This window comes from Atractosteus spatula, chromosome 19, assembly GCF_055471065.1.
Source record: "Atractosteus spatula isolate fAtrSpa1 chromosome 19, fAtrSpa1.hap1, whole genome shotgun sequence".
NCBI classification, from domain to species: domain Eukaryota; kingdom Metazoa; phylum Chordata; class Actinopteri; order Semionotiformes; family Lepisosteidae; genus Atractosteus; species Atractosteus spatula.
In genome coordinates this window covers 12943659-12966415 of record NC_142724.1, presented here as the reverse complement: position 1 = coordinate 12966415, position 22757 = coordinate 12943659, and the positions used below count along the sequence as shown (strand labels likewise).

General features: G+C 40.6%; 1 protein-coding gene across 5 annotated transcripts in view; it reads right to left on the bottom strand.

The window, feature by feature from the left end:
• Positions 1-2931: 2931 nt before the first annotated feature.
• Positions 2932-22757, bottom strand: part of LOC148818110 (3'-5' exoribonuclease HELZ2-like) — a 38402-nt gene continuing 18576 nt past the window's right edge. For 4 of the 5 annotated variants that reach the window (XM_088937362.1, XM_088937364.1, XM_088937361.1 and 1 more), the window contains 13 exons: positions 22603-22678; positions 19008-22515; positions 18714-18799; positions 17475-17612; positions 16237-16392; positions 14215-14359; positions 13974-14090; positions 13535-13727; positions 9969-10103; positions 9303-9515; positions 8008-8164; positions 6636-6803; positions 2932-5985 (listed from right to left, as the gene is read on the bottom strand). In XM_088937362.1, coding sequence (XP_088793488.1) covers positions 5876-5985; positions 6636-6803; positions 8008-8164; positions 9303-9515; positions 9969-10103; positions 13535-13727; positions 13974-14090; positions 14215-14359; positions 16237-16392; positions 17475-17612; positions 18714-18799; positions 19008-22515; positions 22603-22678 — 5202 coding nt within the window. In that variant the 3' untranslated portion in view covers positions 2932-5875. Of the gene's footprint in view, positions 5986-6635; positions 6804-8007; positions 8165-9302; positions 9516-9968; positions 10104-11904; positions 11983-13534; positions 13728-13973; positions 14091-14214; positions 14360-16236; positions 16393-17474; positions 17613-18713; positions 18800-19007; positions 22516-22602; positions 22679-22757 lie in introns of those variants that run through there. The other variant, XR_016094482.1, reaches the window with a different exon arrangement.

The following is a 22757-nucleotide window of genomic DNA, read 5'->3' as shown; positions in this document are numbered from 1 at the left end:
CACTCAGGCGTGAGCTTCACATAAACCCTACCTTTCAGCACACAGAACCGTCTCTCTTCAACTTCCTCACCTTTTTTTCTGACCGAACAGCTCTTGAAATCGATTTATGATGAACAGACATAGGTGGGGATGACACAGTATCAAAGAAACCTTCAATCAGCTTTCCCCCCCTTTCTCCAGAGATCCAATGGGTTACATTTCAGGCAACGCAGCTGAATGAAGTCAATTCTGGGACTCGGGAAGATATAAGGTTGATTCCAATTACAAATTCCACTTCACCTTGCAAGAACCCGAAAGAACATTTCACATATAGGTCCAAAAACGGAAAACTGAAACAAATTTGCCTGTAATGAAACCATTGGCTGAAAAAGAGACAGTGGCGTCCCCTGGACCAGGAGTTTGAGCCTCTAGACTAGGAGGTGCGGTACTTCAGATGAGGTGTTGAAGCACATCTACTTGTGCTTATTAAAGATCTCATGGCACTGTGTGTAAGAGTAGGAGGGGTAACTCTGGTGTCATGGCTGAACTCCACTTTGGACAAGCACAGTCTGGCGTCCCTAAATTTCCCCACATAATCCAACTGGTAACGTTAATCCAACTGTTATGCTTCATTGCATGAAGGTGAGTGCACTCAGGGGATCAAAGACGTACCATAGGTGTCACGATTGGAATCCCTCCTCTTAAGGGTGCTCAGCCCTTTCGTATTTTAGTTGATTATGCGCACCTGCCTCCTGTTTTGTCTCCTTATTTAAGCCTGGCGCTCTCAGTATTCCAGGCTCTACATTGGAAGACAGACGCTCGGAGGCCCGCCTACCATCAAGTCGCCCTACATCCGTGGCTTGAAGGCACAGGCCTCCTAACGGCGTCCTGACCTGCAGTAGCTGAGTCCGGGGCTCAGAGCACCTGGCCTCGTCGCTCCATTTTTAATTTCCTTGTACTGTACCATGTCCCTGTCCCTGGTTTTTAATCATCTTGTCTGGGATGGATCCCCCGGTTTTGGACTTTGGACTGCACCCCAGATTCCCCCTTTTGGATTGTCTGGACCTTTTTGCCATCGCCACGCCCCCCCCCCCCCCCAAGCACCGGATCACCATCGTCACACCCCCCGGTCTGTCAAGCCATCCTGATCCTCTTCGTCTCCTCTCCTCCGGATTATACCGTCTGCATAGGGTCCTGAACTACTGTACGCTTCGCGGGAGCCTGGACCGGCTCCTGTTACATTAGGTCCCCTCATGTACATAGCTTTAGGATGAAAAGTAGACAGGACAGGACAGGCCTGGCAAATTGACACAGTGGGCAGTGGTCAGCATTGCTGCCTTGCAGTGATGGGTCCTGGATTCAATTCCAGGGGTGCTGTCTGGGTGGAGCTTGCATGGCCTTTTGGTGTTTGCATGGGTTTCATCTGGGAACCCTGAGATAAAATGGATGGATGGCATATGGCACAAACGTAAGGATATAATAGTTACCTTTATAGACCAGAAATAATATATAGGTTGTGTTATTAATATAATAATCTTAAAAATATCATTAGCATTTGTGGAAAGTCATTAGCAAACTTGTTTTGCTTGGAAAAACTACGTACAAGAGCCCTTCTTATTGCACTAATCTCCAAGCCAAACACCTGTGTTATTAGTATCGTCATTTTTTTTAAACCCGCACTAGACAGACTCAGGAAATTACAAATAATTTTAACATACAACTTCACTGCTGTGATCTGGAGTCCTTTCTTGTGTATATAGAAGAAGATGAAAAATGAATGCAATTATGGGATTTGGAACAAAGCCACGTGTAAACACAGCTGTGTGACTTTTCCTTTTAAGAAATTTTAAAGAGGACACCGTACATTTTGAAATCTACCAAGATGTTAGAGTCAAGGTTATTGTAGCCATTAGGCTGGAAAAACCGGATATGCTGAATCAGAGCGGATTTTAGCTGATCTAGGGCTGACAGACGGTAATCAACGAGTACATTTAACTTTTTGTAGAATAATCGTTCATTTTGATTAGGATCATAATATTATCGTATTTTAAAAACAAATTTAAATTAACATCTACATCATTTTAAGATGTAATTATTTCAAAGTTATTTTATCTGTTGAATAGTCATCTATAGCCCTGATTCATACTGGTCCAAATACAACCTGAACAACTTTTCTCAGTCTGATGAGTGGAAGAACCCATCCGCTACTGTTAAGTAACACACGAAATATAAAAGCACACTTGATATGAAATTATTTTAGTGACGCTAACGTTGTGTGCTAGTTTTTATGTTTATTGATTTTATTTTTAGGACGCACCGAGGTAACTCATTTAGCAGTTATTGGTTTTCAGTATCGGAGCCACTTCAAAATATTGTTATGTCGGAAAATGTCCGTTTTTCTTTCTGGACGACCAAATTCTCATTTCAGCTATTTCTTTTTTTTTTTCAATTAAAAAAATGCCGTAAATCATGAACTGGATATATGCCAGATGTTTGAAGACTAAACAGGCTCTACAACACCTTTTGCTTAATTGGCCTGCGATCAACTTCTTCTCAAGAGCCAAGCCGGAGGCAGAATACAGAACTTTGATGTCGCATGATCACGAGGTTACAAAGGCGAGGCCATCTCGTCCTCTTAGCCAGTGGATCCGAGGATGTGGTCCGGAGGTTGTTTTTTTTTTTTGTGAAAGATCCCGGTGTCATAGCTCTGTTTGTAAACATGTATTTTATGTCTGAAAGTCGCTTCACGTATTTAGTCGACATCTCGTTCTCGTCCGCATTATAAAAGCAGACGTAAACATAAATGAATGGGATTTGTGCAGTCTGTCAATTCCAGAACCGACCCTTCCGTAATTTTGTCCAAATCTCTTCATTCCGAAACGATTGCATGTGGTAAAAGTAAAAGAAACGAGGAGAAAAACTGTCAGGCGCTTCTACAAACACAAAAAGACCTTTGCAATTAAGCAAAACCTTTTATTAGCAAGATACATACAGTAGCTTTCAGCTGGGCAAAGACTGTATTCTCTCGAACTCAAAAGGAAATTCATATCTACTTTATTAAATTATACACCAAAATACTTCATATAACAGCATGATATGTATGACTATTTCAAGTACAGAAGTGTTGTTGCTTATTATGAACGATATTAAAAATAAATTCAAGCAAATAGCTAATTACAAAAAATACACCATCTGTTCATAAAACCAGAGAGGATAAATAACTTTTAAGATTACACAAATTACTGGAAGATATTTTTTAAGAATACAAAATCACTTTTGGCTGAAATCACAATGTGTATATGTTTTTCAAAATAGAATTTAAAAATCACATTTAAAACATCTGCAAGAAACTGGAACTCTTATTATAATTATTATAATGTAGCTGATGCCTCTAGTTGACTTTATTAAAAAATCAAGTTAAGTTCAAATGAATATTTAGTCAACTTCATATGAGGGTCAGAGGCTTTTAAAAAAAGTGTTGATTTTGTCATTTATTTCCAGTGAATCTAGGTTAGACAGTATAGCAAAAATTTATCAGAAGTAAAAAAAAAAGCTGCACGATACGTAGGTTTAAAGAGCTTAGTACAGTAATGCTGGTAACTGTTTCACAACTCTTCCCAGAGCACCCTGTGGGTTAACCAAGAGGGTTAAGCCAAATTTACTATGAATAAAACACTCATTAAACATTTTCCATCACACTTCATTCTTGGTGCTGTTTTTCCCTGTGAACCGCATATTAAAACAATTGTTTTGAGAGGATCTGCTAAGCTCTCTTCAGCTGTCACGGGCAGTTCCAATACGAACACCTTAACAAATACGACTGCTGGATCAAAGCTTCAGAACTTGGGTATCAGTCTGACCCGGAGGAAATCCATATCTTTGCCAAGGGCAAATAAGATAGAGATGAGGAGGACCAACACAACGATATCCTTTATTTCTCTTGAAAGAGATGGTGTAAAAATGAGAGAGAGAGAGACTTCATGCTGTTTTCACCTGAGCTTCAAGAACTACAAATTCGTAATCACATTTTGTCATGGATAGATCAGATAAAAGGGCTGACAATACATTTCACAGCTTCCACATAGGAATGTACAAATAGATTATAAATACATACAAGACATATTCTGAATAAACCTCATTCACATTCAAAGCTCGTTCAGCGTCAATATTGCTTCACAGTTGCTACACTGCTCATAATAAACCCATATTTAATACAAAATGCATAAAAAGTTAAAAGGGCTATAAAGTCGGAATTAAAAAAATTAATATAAAAAGCCATTTAAATGAATTGGCCCTAATGTGATTGGATCTGTCTTTGAATCTGTCTGCCCTGCGATAGACTGACGTCCCATCTAGGGTGTCTCCTGCCTTGTGCCCGTTGCTTGCTGGGATAGACTCCCCCGTGACCTTGTACTGGATAAGGCATCAAGAATATGAAAGGATGACATGACATAGTAGCCAGTACTGGGGGACCGTCCAGCCAAAGTGACCTCATTCTTTCTGGGACAAAATGAGTGGAAAGAAACACACACTTGTGTGAAGACCCTGTAAACACTGACTTAAGACGACCTGAAACATTGACTTCATTTGGGCTCCTTGCCAATACCACATCTCCTTCAGATCAGTAACACGATTACAATAAGTACATCTGGCTCCAAAGTGCTACTGTATTACATCTTAAAAAACAGTGGCATTGCAAAGCTACTGGAATAATGCATATCAAAATGAAACTCCAAGTTTCATTGTTCTCCTGAATGTGCAGGCAATAATTGCGTGTCCTATAAAAGCAGCACCATCACAAAATGATCATGAAAGTGACATGCAAAAATAATAAAACACCTGTATTTCTGGATATTGTAATCAAAATAGTAGCAAATGCAAAAATCTCTGGAATGATCCCTGAATAAATTCCCTGGAATGTTCAGTGACACCTGCAATAGACATCAAGTGTCCACGAAAGGAATAGGAAATATTTACCCTTTAACCTTGCGCCAAGCTTAAGAAATTTCATTGCAACTTCAAGCCTCCAGATTCTAACACTGCTCTGGGATGCTTCATAGAGAAGGAACGAAACTTTACAATACCCATTGAAGTCCAAAATAAACGATCCGAAACAATTAACACTTAGAAATAAATGCACTTTCATGTTAATGTATTTTAAAACCACATTGGAGAGTAAAGGGGAAGTAGTTCCGCCATAATTTCAGCCCACACCTTTCTAGTTATAATTCAGAGTCCAAACCACTGCTCCCTGAACCCACATTAACTTCAATGGTACTGGCAAAGTCAACTCAATTGACTTCTTCAGGCTCAACAGACTGAGAATGGAACACACTTCTTCTTCTTCCAAAGATCTGCAGGAGTCGGTCACGAGATAGCCAGTGCAGCTATTGAGACTCAAGCCTTGTTCTGCCATCAGAAAATGACTGAATAGGATTCACGGATCAGTTAACACACAGCCACCCATGAGCTAAATGGATCGACTGGCTTCCCTTCACTGTAAGCGTTCCTTCATTGTTATTGGTCTTCTGTAAAAGGGAGCAGGGATTAAAGAAGAAAGATGGTACTACCAAATGACGAGGACAAGAGGAAATAAGCTGAGAACAACAGAAAGAAATACCTGTGTATGGCAAACTCCTTTAAGGTAGAGAAGGACACAAAGACCTTCTCTATCTTAAATGGCAGGTGAATCGAACCCTAGTGGTATTGCAGACACAAAGACTTCAACAAGTTTCACCTAACCCATGTCTTCCACCAGTTGTTAGAGATATTTTTCTACTCGACCTGTTTCACGACATGAAAAATAAAGCTGTAAATTAAGTTAACACCGCAGACCTCAGTGCACGACATGCACTATGTGTAGCAGAAGGATGCCCAAAGCCCGTCTTCATTTGAGTCACCTTCTGCACACGGAGAAGGTCTCTGCGTTTATAACCCAGCCCTGGGATGTGTAATGCTTCAGAAGGTGCTTCCAGGCAGTACTGCAGTTCAGCAATTTTTGGTTCCCTAGAAAAAACACCATAACATGGGCTGCACCAATATCCACAATGTCTCACCCAAGAAAATAATCACAAGTGTCTCAAGCCTTTTCCTACATCAACTACAGTAGTATATATCCTACTGTGATGGATCCCTCTTAGTTGGTAGCATAGCGGTGAAACCCATACAACCTTCCCTTTATAGGGGAAATTAGGTGGCTAACAGATCAACCTTGATGTTAATCTGCCCTCCCAATCCTGTACTTATCCATATGAGTGGATCGGGAAGTAAGTAGCAGTGGGAAAAACCCCACATGGTCGACCCTGTTTAGGCCAGCCTGCTCTGCACGTCTTCTTGTTTACAGACAATGATCCAGGCTGCTCCTTAATAAGGAAAGCTTTTTTTTAGTTTTAAACCAACTGGAATTTTTTAAACCTTTAAGTTTACCACAACAAATCTCACCCTGAGATCTAGGGCCTTACCATCAAGCAGAGTGTGAGGGTCTGAGCAGATGTCTGTCTCCTCTGAACGTCTTTTATAGAGACATCCACAGGTGCAGCCAGCCTTAATTTCCTCTCAAGAATGCAGTTTGCTGTATTTGGGATGTCTCAATGCCGCCCTCTAGTGGCCCAGCCCAATTTGTTACATTCCAATTCTGTCTGCCCTGTTACACCTACCTATGATACACAGTCCTTCCTGGGCTCGTGTGATGCCCACATTGACTTGGTTGGGGTCGCCAACAAATCCCACATATTTGAAGAGCCAGCTCTTGCTGGGTTCAGTCTCAATCTCCGAATCAGGACAGGAGCGCACCGTTGACAAGATCACATAGCGCCATTCGCTACCTAGTAGACAGGGAAATAAAAAACACAAATTAGGTAATAATCAGAAAGGTCCAATTTTAACCCTGTCCATAAATCTGTGAGTTAAAATTTGTATTTATGAGTTTTTGTGAAAATAAGGAAGACCTGTAGTGATTAAGGAGGAAATGAAGTCACCGAGGTATGGAGTTCCTCCAGGTGTTCCAGTTTCCTCCCAGAAGCCAATTAACCTGCCATTATGTCTTTGGAATCTAGGAGGAAACTGAAGCACCTGTTGGAAACCCACACAAAACAAGAAAAACGTACTAACTCCACGCAGTTAGCCTCCCAATTCTGGAACCTAACCCAAAAAAATGGACCTGGTGTGAATGCGTGCATGTCTGTGTCTGTGTATCTGCCCTCTGGTGCACTAGCATGTACACTGCCCTTTGTGTGATGCTTGCTGGGATAGGCTCCAGCTCCCTAGCGACCCTGAATTGGAAGAAGTGGTTAGAAAATGGATGGATGGCTGAACCACTGAAACAAACACTTCACAGCGCAGTTTGGATGGGACATGTCGTGTCATTTTAACCCAGGACTTTGGCTTTGTTCAAGGGGTATAAACCCACCATCACCCAACATGCACTGCATGGGCATCACTTTTGGGTGGTACACATGTGAGAGAAGTAGCAAGTCTGTTTCCTTTAGCTGCGGAAAAGCAGTATGTTTGGCGCCTTTATGTAAATGAAAACGAAATGAAAACACCAGTTGTGTTTTAGCTTTATTCTTACTGCCACATATAAAAACAATGCTCACGATATCCAATTAGAATTTTTTGCAGCTGTGATTTAAACACCTACAGTAGGATTGTATGGCTATTGTGTGGGCAGTATTTGAAAACCACCAGAAGGGACTGCTGTGTAGCTCAGTTTAAAAAGTGAGCTCTTGATGGTTGAGCCATTTAGTTCCGACATTGCTGGTTGAAGTCTAGGCTTTGTCGTAAGTTAACTGGGCCTAAGATTTCCCAGACAGCTGAACACATCTAGATAATTGTCTATGGGGTTGAAATGAATTGAGATGTCCAGTAAACCTTTGAATTAGTGTGCAACAGTGACACCTGAGACTAGATGGACGACAGTGGTTCTGTCAGAGGAGAATATTCCCAGCTTTTTTTTTCTCTCCAGGGGCATGCTCATGTCTGACCATTTCAAAGGGGAAAAGTATAAAAAGTCCAAAAAAGAGAACTAACCTTGGCTCTTTGTGATAGTGCTTACTGTAATTTTTTTCATTTGTGCTCTGTTTAGTCTTTTCTTGATCTCCGAAACCTGAGCATTGTAAGGTGTGAGAATAGCGATGCTTTCTGGGCAGATGTTGGAGTCATTTATCAGGAGCTCAGCCATGCGCACCTGTGGAGCCAGAAAAAAGGCAAAAATTAGGTTCAATAACTATTGTACTTCTTATTTATTTGGGGAATGGACCCTTACAAAAAAAAATAGAAAAAACTGGAATAACCACAGAGATAGGACTTCCTGTATATGTAGTATATATGCACTTATACAGAGTTACAGAAATACACATTCACATCCTGTATTTTAAATTATTTACTAGAAATAATAGCTATTGCTTTCTATAATTAATGTCTTGTCAAATAAAGAGAACACATACTGTATTGTGAAATAAGCATTCCTAATTCCTAACAAACTCTGACAGTAACATAAATAAACCCCCAGTGCAGAACAAGGAAGATGGAAGTGGGATGTGTCCAGAACAACCCTGATGTTCTGAACCTTCCCATCCCTAGTATGACCTGAAACTCCATTTCCCCTGCTTCTCAACACTTATGTTAACTGGCTGATCCTGTTTGGCCAGGGTCATAATTCAGATACTGTATGTTAAACTAGCGCCCCTGACATAGAAGCAGTCTAAGGTTTACTAAGGTTTCACTACAAGACTGAATTCCACCCCCGCCAACTCCAATCATAAAGCTCTATAAGTTCACCACAAAACCCAAAGAATAGACATCCTCTATCTCATGCCCCCCTCTTTTATAGAGAGAAATCAGCTTGCTGATAGAGACAATTACAGCTGCTTTCTCCAATTACCATGTGAAAAATGCAAAACCATATTTAGCCCTCTCTCTTGGTCTCTAAAATGTTCCTACACCACCCTCTAGCAGCCTGACCTTGTATGAACACTCAAGATCTAGCAGCTCCTTTACACAAACAATACTTTTCTTCATAAACCATAGGGATAGCTGTTTAAGCAACTCTACACTGAATTTTCAATTAGCCCACACTTGTATGTTAAACAATTTTTCTTGAATCATGTTTTCATGCTGGTTTGAAGACCCCTTAGTTTACTTTAGTCAAACTGTTATTGCTGTTTCTCAGTAAGAAAAATAACTTGATGCTTTGATCTGCTTCACTAAATTCCACTCAAACAGTATATATCTGTATTATTTGCACATCTAAACCAATGTAATTTGTTGTGTAAGTTGCAACAGCTTGATAAAAATCTGCTGACAAAGACACGAGTGGTACTAACAGCCTGGTTTACTTCTTCGATGTTGGCTTTGGAGTTTTCGTTTCCTTTCTCAGTGGACACTACCAGGCTTATCTCCTCTCCCACGATGTGTGCAAAAAGTGTCTGGGCACTCTTTTTGAAGTTATCCAGAAAGACACTTGTCTCACGCTGTACTGCTGTCTTCAAACGGCCCTCATATGACTCCAAAGATGGAAATTCACAAATGTCTTTATGCTGAAGTAAAGAGAAATCAATATTTAGAAATTCCCTTTTATTACCCATTATTATATGAACAATAGCTCTTATTAGAAATCACTGTCTCAACGCATGGTCTCTCTTCAGTGGCCAGTGCTAGAATAACAGATTTTCTTGACTGATTTCCAGTAAATGCAGTTGTTGAGATGCAATGCAGATTTCTATGGCATAGGGGAACTATTTTCATGAAAATATACAGAACAGGTCAATAAAAGTTGAAAAGTTTGTCTAAAGAAAGTGATTTGAAATTATTTTTAGTGTAAGAATAATATACCAAAAAAACACAAACAAATGGTGTATGTCATCATTTTCTTATTTCTTATTTCTTACAACATTCAAAATGTTGTTTCTGAACTTGTACTAATGACAATCACATTTGCAATTAATGTAAAACCAAAAGTCTTCCCGTAGTCTCCAGCGGGAGAATCTTACCATTCTGTACTGGGTATCAAGCATCACGGCTCGGCGCATGTAGCGCTCAAACAGAGACTTGGACATGCCCAGCTTTTGGGCCATCTTGTTCTTCACGATGGGACGCAGCTGTTTTTGATCACCAAGCAGCACGATCTGAAAGGAAACTGCTGGTGAGCGACCGCGAGTCTGGAGCTCGGAGAGGAAAATGGCGCTTCATTTAAACCTCTGATTTCTAGACAACCTCATAAAATCAAGCTTGCAACTGTTACAGTAGCAAGAAGCTCAAAAACCTGTGGCAATCCATGCGTGTCTTATATACTGTAGGGTTAATAAGTGGGCTTCAAGCAATATCAGCTGAGACAGCTAAATTCATTCAAAACTACACTTTGAGAAGCACCTTTATCCCACCTATTTTAGAGGTTTTAGAGGTGTGCCTCTAATTATTAGGTTTATCTCTGCTAAAGCCTTGGCAGTACGTGTGGGTAAGCATTTATCTAATTTGCCTTTCTTTTTTTCAACCATTACTTTTCAAATTAACATAACAACCCCCATCTTCTAACATTCTGAATCAGTTCTGACATCTGTTATTTTAGGTACTCAGCCTTGCCAAGGACTGGGAGCCTTTCTATAAAATGTGGTGACATTCAGATGTCTTCCTTACCTGTTTATTTTGAACTATACAACAGTTTGTAAACCTAACCCTATAAGAGCCTCTAGAAATGTTTTATACACTTAAATTGGGAGAGAGAGATTCGTCTTTGCCATCTCTTGTTTCACTGTCATGTGAGCACTAAAGGGTCTGGTGTCAGCAGTTGAATCCCCCTTTCTGGGATCCTTTAAGAAAGGCCTTGGTGTGATTCTTGGATGTCTTTGGATTGATTAAAATATTTACAGCATTCTTTTCCAGCAGAATGAATTGTATGACCTCCTCTTATTTGTCGACATTGTTATAATCTTATGAACTCTGAGAAATATTGAATAAATAACAGCGCTTTCCTAGAACTTTTGGATGGAAAGGCTGGCGTTTTCTCACTGTATTTTGAACACACCTACAATTGTTGGTCTGGCCTATTTATAACCTAATTATAACCATTTGGCAGAGTAAAGATATTCTTTGCCTTTTGCCTATGTGATCACAGACTTCTTCAGTGTCCTTCAGACACAAAGCAGGCAACTACAAGTGAATCCCAAGGGATCATTGTGTCTGCTCCCAGTAATGATTCCAGTCTGTTAGGTCTCTACTCCCAGTAATGATTCCAGTCTGCTAGGCCTCTGCTCCCAGTAATGATTCCAGTCTACTAGGTCTCTGCTCCAAGTTATGATTCCAGTCTGCTACAGTAGGTCTCTGCTCCCAGTAATGATTCCAGTCTGCTACAGTAGGTCTCTGCTCCCAGTAATGATTCCAGTCTGCTACAGTAGGTCTCTGCTCCCAGTAATGATTCCAGTCTGCTACAGTAGGTCTCTGCTTCCAGTAATGATTCCAATATGGTGGGGGATGAGGCCATGAGGAATTCAGACATGCTTGCTCTGACCAGGTAGTCCATTGAGCCATTCAGCTTTTGGCACAGTGCAAGTAACACTGCATTGCACATGCTGGAGGAGTGGCACCCCACTCAGTCAGTCTTGAGTGACCAATACCCAGCTGGCTCCCCCCCCCCCCAGTCCCAGGTGGTGCTCTGTCAGCTGAGCTTTGATGCCTAATAAATACTGGATACAGTCAGGTGTGACATCACCCAGGCTACAAAAACTGTGATCCCTGAGCAATAGAGCTCAACCTGCCCTCAGAGAGAGTGCTCCTACTGATCTAACCACTCAAGAGTCCTACACTTTAAGGCTGCCTGTATCTGGAGTGACTTTCTTGGCTTATATGCCCCTGTCTCACAGGTTGTGCAGGAGAGGGTCAGCAAAACCATGCAAAACTCAAGCTCATGCATTGAGTCTCAGAGCCACTTACTAGCCAGTTCTCAATGGGAGAGTTTGCGGGAAAGCGCACACAAAAGCTTACAAAAGCTCTTCATAGGTATGGAGATTTCTGAAACACCAATTAAACATCATTATGAGAAACACAAATATTAGTGTGTAACACTAGATAGCTAAATAGCCCTCCTTACACAGTCTTAGCAAGTAGACATCCAACAGCATAACATTGCATAACAGTGTAGGTAAAATCTCTGGATCGAGAAATGGGAAGAGCTCTTCCCATTGATTTAGAGAAATGGAAGAGCTCTTATCAGTGGTTAATTCTGTATTTAAAACAACAGGAATACAGGAGATCTAGTACAAAAAGTTGTATCCCTAGTCTTCTATCAAAAGGACTTCTAAGATCACAGCAGTCGCTCAGACTAAAAGCAGGGAAAATGATTTGCAGGATATTTGCTGTGTTGTGTGTGATGATCTACAGTAATCGAATTTGAAAGCATGCTGTGCTACACAAAATAGTTCCTGTCATACACCATTGGAGGCGTGGAATAATGAGTATGCTGATGTCATGCACTGTACCAGAATAATGTCACCTGTCCACTTCTAGACTGATGAAAAAAACACCAGATTTCTATCTAACCTTAGTGCAACATTTAGCAAACAAGTCTTTTCTGCTGGGTTATGTATCTCTGCGTTATTCTGGTGGTATACTACATATGCTGTACAATACAGGTCAGAAGAGGTCAGAAGGGACCTAGTGCAATTCTTAGCATTCTGGCTTTTCAGTCTGTACTGTTTGTTTATCATATGATAACGCTTCAGAAGTACAGTACCTTTGACGAGTTGGATTTCCCACTTAAAAGCAATATAAATCTGTTTCTGACTAAATTAAGAGTCCCCATCTAACTTACAATCTCAGTTACTGTGTGTTCTAACATCCCTCAAACATTGAGCATTAATCTAAGTGTCTATTTAGTTTGTATTTCAGTCGTGAGATTTCCCAGTTCAGATATACTGTATACAGTATATGGCTGCACAGTTATATGCTTGACAATATTCATTTAAACATTCATCATAGACATGATTTTCATCTAGTTCCAAACCAATCAGTGTTAAAGATAATGCTCATTTTAGGCCGTGCTGCAAAAATGGCCTAGGGCACTGAAACAGTATCAAGAGATTGGCCCATCTGTTTTCTAACCTCTTTATCCAATTCACGGTCATGGGAGAGCTGGAGCCTGTCCAGGCAAGCAAAAGGCATAAGTCAGGGTACCTGGACGGGACACACACACTCACACCAGGCACAGTTTTCCCAGAAGTCAGTTAACCTACCAGCATGTCTTTGGACTGTGGTAGGAAACTGGAGCACCCAGAGGAAACCCACACAAACACAGGAAGAACATACAAACTCCACACAGAGAATACCCCAGTTCCAGAATTGAACCCAGGACCCCAGCACTGCGAGGCAGCAGTGCTGACCACTTGTGCCGACCTGAGATTGTCCCCTATTTCCTTATTCTACTTTAGTCTCTACATTTGTCAAAACGCCCACTATCTGTCGCAACAGTCCAAAACATTTTGTATTGCAAGAAGAACTGCTCTCAGGCTTTGACAGTGCCAGGACTGTGCAATTTTGAAAGACAGGCATAAAAACTCCAACGGACCTTCTCAGGTTTATGGCTGACCAACGGGACCAGGGCCTGAGGCTCTGTTGCCATGGCGCACTCATCAATGAGAATCTGCCGCACACTGACTTTCTGGATGAGGTTTGGGGTGGAAGCAGCAGTACAGGTGCACAAAATGACATCATGGCGCTCCAGTTCATACAGTCGAGCCTTATTGAGAACGTCCTTGTATCTACATGAAAGAAAGGAAGAGAAATCAGTCATATCATTTTATCTGACCAATCAAAGTCTGATGACCAATCAATGATGTCTCAGACATCTAGAAACATCAATGTACTGTACCTGTCTACTACAATACATGAATGACAAAAAACCAAACAAATCTACAGCAGGCAAATAAAATGCAGGACCACTTATCCAATTACAAGAGCTGCAATAACAATTGGGCAGAAATGAACGGAGCTTGAATCATATTTACGTCTGGATTTCAGCATCTGTCAGGTCCTCCCCGTTCTTAATCCTTATGTCAAAGGTATTTATTTCCGTCGAGAAAGGATTTTCCTCCTGTCTTATGCGGTGGTGTAAAGTAATGGACCTAAAACAAATCAGGCATAGAAATCATAGTTGGTTAACCTATTTACAAACACGCCCTGTGCATGACTTCAGTCATTTAAGGAAGAGCTAGGGAAAGCTCACTGCCGGTGTCCAGAGCTGAGTACCTGAGTTCTGGCTTGGATCTCTCCTGCCGCAGTGACTTGGGCGAGAGCTGCAGGGTACTGCCAGGATAAGGGTACTCCAGCATCTCCATCTGTCGGCTGTACACCCTCAGTGGCTTCATCTCCTCCCCAAATTTCAGCAGGTACTCTGCAGTCCACAGGCAACATCACACAACATGGATGTTAATATTCAATTCAAGCTTTATTGTCCCCTAGGGGAAATTTGTTTTACGGCACAGTCAAACACAACACAATGACAAATACACAACACCAAAAGGGAAGAGAATACAGTAGTGTTACAGGAGAAAAGAAACAAGAGACAAGGTAGTGACTTTGCATTGTTTAAGAGTGTAATTGCAGTGGGAATTAAAGATTTCCTGAGTCTGTTGGTTTTACACCTGGGGGCACAGAGGTGTCTCCCAGATGGGAGAAGTGTGAATTCACAGTGGAGGGGGTGAGACACACACTCCCTGATGCTTTTGGGTTTCTTAGTCACCCTCTGTTTGTAAAAGATGCTTAAGTTGATTTGATTATTCTCGATTATTTTGCGACTTATATTCACTTATTTACCCAGCCTATTGCAATTACCGGTACTTACAATATATTGCCAAACCAACAAGTGAAGCAGTATGTTAAGACACTTTCAATGAATGATCTGTTGAAAAGTGTAAGGATAGTTTTATCTACCTTAAAGCAGCTGTGTTTTCTGAGAAAGAAGAGTCTCTGTTGGCCTTTTTTATAGATCGTGTCACAACATTTGTCCCATTTTAGGTTTTTGTCAATGACCAGTCCCACGTACTTATAGTCATCGACTATTGTTGAGTTAGTTGAAGTTTCGCTCCTCTGAGCTAGGCCAGAGATCACAGATGTGTTCAAACAAGCTGAGACTTTGTCCTGCAAATGGGCCAAATGTAAACCTGTACTCCGGCAGGCTTATGACTCTTTCCAAAGTCAATGAAAAGCAGTCTGATTTGATTTTAACCTTCTTTATAAATCTAAATCCAAAACGTTGCTCTTGAATCTGGAATCTGAATTTAACCCAGTATCCCTCTTTTTTCCATATACTAAGTATTACATATAATTTTCAATTTTCTTCTTTTATTGCTCTTTCCTATAATAAACATATGCAAAAAGAAATTGTGTATTTGCTGCTGCCTACATTGCTACATAGTGCATGAGCGCAGAGGTCCTACAAACTGGTCTGTAGCTGTTAAAAGCATCTGCAGATTCAGACAGCTCAATGAATGTTTCAGTTTCCACGCTTTCTATGGGTTGCTGTATTTCAATGTATCAGGTGGTCCATTTACCATTGCAATAAGTTTAACATTCTAAAATAAAGTTAATGTTGAAGTCTTTTACCCAGGTTTATATTATAGTCACAACTGTAACGCTGACTGCTGTTCAAGTAAGTCAAGAAAATATGAGGTCATAAAATGTTCCATTCTGATAATTACTGCTTTCCACAAAACTCATTATTGCTCATTTCTTAATACATACTATCACTGGTACAGATTACATGATACCCTGCAAATATTGCAGACTAAAGGAAAGCTCCTTACACTAAAGAACATTTGGAACACAGTCACTGTGCCTCTATAAGACTGCATGAATTAAACACGTATGAAATCTTAGTGAAGGCACTACAACAAATATTCTATAAGAATAAAGAAGAAACATCAGTAAAGATGAGAAATGATTATGAATTATGAACTTAGGAAGAGTATCCCACATCTTATATATTCAATGAGGATATGTAAAACAATTGCAATATGCACAGTGCATGCTAAAACAAATATGGTAAAAAAAGACCATAGAAATTCTTTGGAGACCACATTCACATACCCTTTTTTATATAGAAGGTATATTATTATATTTTGCATTTAAAACAGTTACAGCTACTGCTGAACTGCACTAATAGGATTAAATTGCTAACTTTCTGCACCAAGGCTCCCGAGTCCCCTGAACTCGTCTTGGTTCGTACTGTGGTGGAATATGAAAAGATGAGAGAATAAAATGGACACGTGCCAGCAACCACATCGACAGACTTGTTGGAAGGGCCGCAGTACAGAATGACTTCCTTCTTCTTCCTCTCCTCGGGGTCTGTGATGTTTCTGGGAGTCTTATGGTTCAGCTTGAAGAACCAGTACACGATGTAGGCGCCTACCACTGTTTTTCCTGTTCCTGAAACACCAGATATTCGGTTTAAATAGATCTGCTGTCACAGCCAATGTAAATATCCCCTTGCTACTAGTTTCTGTGTGTTTAACTTAAATATTTCATATACAGCATATCATATGAGCTTGTTTGAAACATTATTACATAGTAATGAGAATATCTTCTGGTTTTAATTAAGCTACGGAATGACGTTTCATGAGTGATCAGTAGGTAACAATTTTATAGAAGCTCATGTGGTGTCTAGGAAACACAGAGGTCTCAAATACAACTTTATAGGTCACAACTAAACACACTCTCTGAAGACTTGGGACAATTTAATTGTGACCGCTTAAAAAGATGATTGGATAAACTATGTAATATATGGATCATGTCTGACCAAAATTTGAGTTCCCTTCAGTCTCCATGGAGCAGTGTTGTGTTAATTGAATTGGTTGCCTGCTTAATTTCAGATCAGGTCAGGTTTCTCCAGGACCAGGGTGAGAGACCCCTGACTTACCACCTGTACTGCAACAGTAGCATATTAATTGAAAAAGTCTATGAAATATTCACTGGTATTCCATTTTAAACAGGCAGTGATATTAGAATAGTGATATTCTTCTTGTAAGCAACTCCAATCTTTATTTTTATTTATGGTATTTTACACACAAGCCAACATAAGGACTCTTTTCTGAGGCAATTTTCTTGTCAGCATAAACAAAACTGCCTCAAGAATAACAAACTTGCTGTATCTCTCTGAGAACATTTCAGGTGCTTTGGATACTCCCCACACGAGTCAGTAATTCAGTGAGTACACCAATTTGACTTCCAGTCTGCCTGGCTGAGGGAGTGACCAAGAATGGTTGTGTTTAGAGAGCTTGTCTTCTCCCGTGAATATGTTTATTGCCAGTATTTTAGAACCTGGATAAAGGACATATTGTTTTGAATATATTTCTTTATCATGAAAACAATGTTTCAAATCAAACAGTACAAGGCTGAAATAAGACGTTTTTCACAGGAAACAAAACAGAAATCTGTTTTTATGAGAAAGCAATTTTCTCAAAACTGCTTTAAATTCAAAAGTAATTTCCCGCAATTTCCTTGTTTCTTACCAGGTGGGCCCTGAATGAGAGTAAATTGATTTTTCAGCGCCTCTTCTATTGCATTGTTTTGACTCTCATTCAGTCTGGGGAGACCATGGGGAGGGTCTTGTCTCATGATTTCCCTTTTTGGGATTACAGATTCCTCACCTGCGAATCCAACAGAGGGTCACAGAGACAAACAAAGAATACACTGTTTTTACAAATCACTTTAAAATGACTGTTTAAGGTATAGTATCAAACAGTTTGTAGCCAAGTTATAAATTTCTATGTTATGTATTTATCCCTCAATTTATGAATATCATAAACTGAAAATGAAATTCCTTTTACATGCGAAACCTTCCGATTTGTCGCCTATGTTGCATTCTCCAAGTTCAAACCTAATTAAATTGTCTAACTGGTTAACAGCACTATGAACAGTATGAAAATGTTTAGAGGAAAATAATACATATTGTACATGAATAAACACCCTTACCCTAACCTGTAGTTTTTATAGACTTGGTCATGAACCAAACTATGCTCTTTACTTCAAACTCTTTTGATATTGAGATTTAAAATGTTACATTTACACAAATCTCTTCACACTGTATGTACAGGAGTCCTATGCACTCCAGGTCCTTGACCACTGAATGAGTGAGAACGAATGAGCTGAGAAGCAGGAAGCTCAAGGACGGGTCTGTAACTATCCGCCCAAATATCAGTGTTTACTGTAACAAAATGTTCATGAAGTATAGTGGAGCTTCTAAGTAGAAGAGCACCTCACAGAATTTCATCATAATGCATAACATTTCAAATATATATTTTAACAAATGTGAAAAATGTTGTGTGGAAAACAAGAGTGTGTCTGAAATATCCATAATAGATGCTCTTTTTAACACTCCTTGTAATCCCTTCAATTCCATAAACTGCATGATATTTTAGCATGAATAGCCAATTTAAATTTATTTATGGGGATGGCTTAAGGTTTAAATAATTTAGTAACAGAAATCAAATCCTTGAAACGGGATTTCTCACTAATTGTGAATTACTGTACATGCGAAGCTAGGGTTGGTCTACAATCTAATAAAAATGTAAGATAAATGTTAGGAAAGATAGTGTGGTCTCTCATCAGGTTCACTATCCACCAGATGCAAAAGAATTTGTAGTAATAGCGGATTTATCCTGCATATCCTTGTTCAGTTGTAGCGCAGATCAGCAGCACAGCAGTATAACTGTTACAGTCTAAACGTGCAGCAATACTGACAATCTTACTTGCTCTGGGAATCCTGTGTCCAAGTGCTATCTTCTGAACAAGTTCATTTGCACACTTGAGGCTGTTCACAGCAGTTTCTTTGCGTCTAAAAAAATGCACATCATTAATACATTGTGAATCATGCGACAGGGCAGACTTTCTCCATTTTTTCAAACACCTTAAAAATTGTTCCAATTGTTCTAACGTCCTAAAGGCTCATTATCAGCTGACTGGCTACTTCTGAGGAAATGGGCAGCATGCCTCTTGAAAGACATTTGAAAGCATCAAAGGAATATATCAGCTACTGTACTCACACATCTGGGAGGAGTTTGGGAATCAGCTCCACTGTGAATTTTGTTTTCTTCTGGAACACACAAGGTGGGATGTTCTCCATGGGGATATGGTTGAGGTAGAAACCAACCTGTACAGCTTTGTTTTTTGCACAATCCTTAGGTTCTATAGCGTATTTAGTGATACCATGGGCCACCCATGTGTAAAAGCCTGGGTCCACCTGCTCATCATCTCCTGAAGGACAGTTCTGCTTTAAACCTCTTTTTCGAATACACAAGAAGCACTTCCTGAGATCACATTCAATAGCCCATGCTTTTTTGCAGTCTAAAGGAAGAAAAAAGGTTCCTTCTATGTTCTTAACATCCATCTTAAAGTCCATCTCCATATCTTCAATGATTATACTGTCGCTATCCTCCACTGCTGTAGAGGCAGATTCCATTTCACACAGTGGCCTCCAGATTTTCATATAGTCCTCACTGTCATCATAGAAATTCTTGGCTGCATTCTTTGCGCCTCCAGAGAAACATGTACTGGGATCACGAGCATGTTCTAGGCACACTTCAAATTTTGGACTGACATTCAGTAGCTGCACAGCAGGCATATAAAAACCACGTTTTACTTCAGCAGTTAACTGGACTTGTAGAGTGTCCCCAGGCTTCAGACTGAAGGGCAGCTTAACAAAGTGCTCATGTTCAAATTTATCAGTCCGTTTTTGGAACTCTTCAGATTCTGAAGTATTCATTTTGGAAGACTCGGACTTCTCAGATTCTTCGAAGCCATCACGAAAGACAGATTTTGATATGTGTCTGTTGTCGCTTTGATCCAACTTTGTGTTCATCAAGAGAGAGCAGACTCTTTTCCAGTCTTCCTTCTTGAGAGCTTGGATGATGTCCTGCCACCTCCCTTGAGGGAGGTGGCCGGTGCATGGACAGTCCTGCATCAGTCTTTTCAGCTCAAGGTGGGTCTTGGTGGTGTCAGTGGAGTAAACCCTTCTGCGCCATCCCAGACTCATGCACTCTTTGTCCTTATCGAACTCTGGCTGGTCTTCTAATTGCAAGTCCCTGTACATAACGGAGTACTTCTCTGATAAAGCGGTTTTGTCAAAAGGAAACGACACCTTGAAATTGTCACCATCTGGGTCAACATCCACAACAAATGCCAGCTTCTGTGTGCTTTGTTTTCTCAGGTTAATGGCAAGAAAAATTATTTCAGCCTTCTTTTGGTAGTCATTGGCTTTTTCATTCTTCTCAATAATCTTTCCACACAATATATCAATTTCCTGTGGTGAGTATTGAACCGGAGTCTGACTGAGAGTCGCATGGAGCAGCCTCTGCAAAATCACGTCCAAGTAACGTCGAAGAGGTGAGGAAGCCTGGGTGTAGGAGTCGAGCTGCAGGGAATAATGTCCAACCTTTGATTCAGGTTTGGAGTTGGAGCGAATTGTATAAGCTTTGCCAAGCAACCTCCTGAAGTGTAATATCACAGGCAGCAGCTGTGGGTGGATATCATCGGTAGAAATCAAATCTGTTATCTTGTCAAAATCTCTCTTCTCAGCTGCACTCTGTAGCCTTTTCCATGTGGACGTTAGTATACAAAAGGTTTTTTCAACTGCAGCTCGCAGAGCACAGCCTATATGGTAAGTTAAGTGCGCAGACATTGGTATTATGTCATTGTATTTCTGTCGAAAGTCATTCAACTCCTCAACCTTTGGGCCTTTCTGGCATCTCAAAGGAGTTAAATACTTTGATAAATCTTTGTTAATCAAATAGTCAGATACAGAGCTATTGAACACAATCATGAGTTCTTCAATCATCTGATGGGCTCTCCTCTTCCCTGGGGCTCTGTAGTCATCAGGCTGATCGTAGCTCCAGTCCTCTTGAAGCCTGTCCTTTCTATGGACTCTGGAAAAGTGATAAGCTACTAGCAGGCAGTCCTCCAAAGTTCCAAAACTGTAGTCTTCCATCATGTAACGTTCTCTTATAATGACTTCTGCTTCATCGTAAGAAAACTGTTTGTTGGAGTTTATGCGGGAAAGCACAAAACTGCTCTTCACAATTCTGTCTGTGTCCTTTTCTACTTCAAGAATCAAAGATATTGCCCTGCGATCACAGTTAGGCAGAAGGCTGCATAGTTTCGTACTGAGTGATGGGGGGAACATGTAAAGTGGCTCTTTGTCTGGGCGATAGTATGTAGCTCCACGTTCTCTGGCATAATTGTCTAAGTCTCCATCCATGGGAACACAACTCGCCACATCTGTAATATGAATTCCAATTTCATAGTGGGTATTTAAATCCCTAACACTGAGGGCGTCATCTAGATCTTTGGCATTTCGTGGATCAATGGTAAAAGTTTGGTATTTTCGAAAATCATGCCTTTTTTGTTTGTCAGTTCTGGATTCACTGCACTTTCTTATTTCATTCAAGACAGGTTGAGGAATGTGTGGCCTTACTTCAAATTCTGCATCAAGAACCTTTAGCCCTTCATCTAAAGATGTTCCTATAGTTAGGACCTCTGTGATGAAACCTAAAGGAAAGCAACAGTGCTCTTTCCATCTCACAACCTCCACAACAAATACGTGCATTCTCTTAGACTGTTCATTGAATGTTTGGTACTTAACTGCCTTCCATCTCCCATCTTCAAACTTAAAAACTGGAACTCGGTTACGATTGTTCTTGCAACATAGAGTGCGAATTTTGGTGACAGTGTTGTTTACAGGTATCATGACCTGAGTGACAAAGTCTTTGCTGTCTTTCTGCTTCTTTAAATCGACATCTTCAAAGGTGCAAACAAACACTCTGGACTTCTCAGACTTCTTGAGAATTCCCATCACCTTCCCAAAGACAGATCCGTTTTCATTGGTAATTTCCACAATAACCTCATCCCCAGAAAAGGTCTTGCCCATGTTCCTCCGCCCTTTGATTCTGATATGCACAGCTGGGTTATCAGAAACCATGACGTAAGCCCGATCATAATTTTCTATTACAATTTCCCCAGTTTTGTACTTGTTTGGTTGTTTCTTCAGTAAAGCCTCCAATGAAGCCTCTTTCTCTGGATCAGAATGAAACGTCTTCATGGGTAGGTTAACATTTTCTGTATCATCCGTAGACTCTTCTTCTGAGGTCTTAAAGGGCACATCACTGCAGTCATCCATCAGCTCCTGCAGTATTTCATCTGTGCTCGTAATCACTTCTGATATGACAGACTCAGAATCACTGCCAGTGTCCTCCTCATCCTTATCAAACCGTGCGATCTCGGCCACTTCTTGGTCAATGTGCTCCATGGTGAGGTGCTGTGGGAGCGCACTGCCCTTCTCGATGCACTGCGCTATGTAGCTCCTCCAGATCTTAGAGCACTTCCCGAAGTAGCACAGAGCTGCCGCATCTCCAACCACAATGACCTGGGACTGCGCTCTGGTCATGGCAGTGTTCAGCACTCGCGGCTCGTTGAAGAACTCCAGAGCAGCTGAGCTCAAAGACAGCAGGCTGTCTCGGGTCTGAATGGTCGTCATCACGACTACTCTGAACTGCCTCCCTGCCCAAGAGAATACAAAATTACACATCAGCGTTACATTCTACATCCTACAGTGGCTCCAGTCATAATTGGTGCGTCATCCAATACCTTGTACGTTTCCCAAATTCTCCACTGACACTCTGCCCAAGTATCTTTTCCGCAGTTCTTTTCTCATAAGACCAACCTGATATTGAGAAGAGAGAAAGATTTGAAAATGAAAACCAAATCAATTGTACAACCATCTACAATCCATAATGGAAACA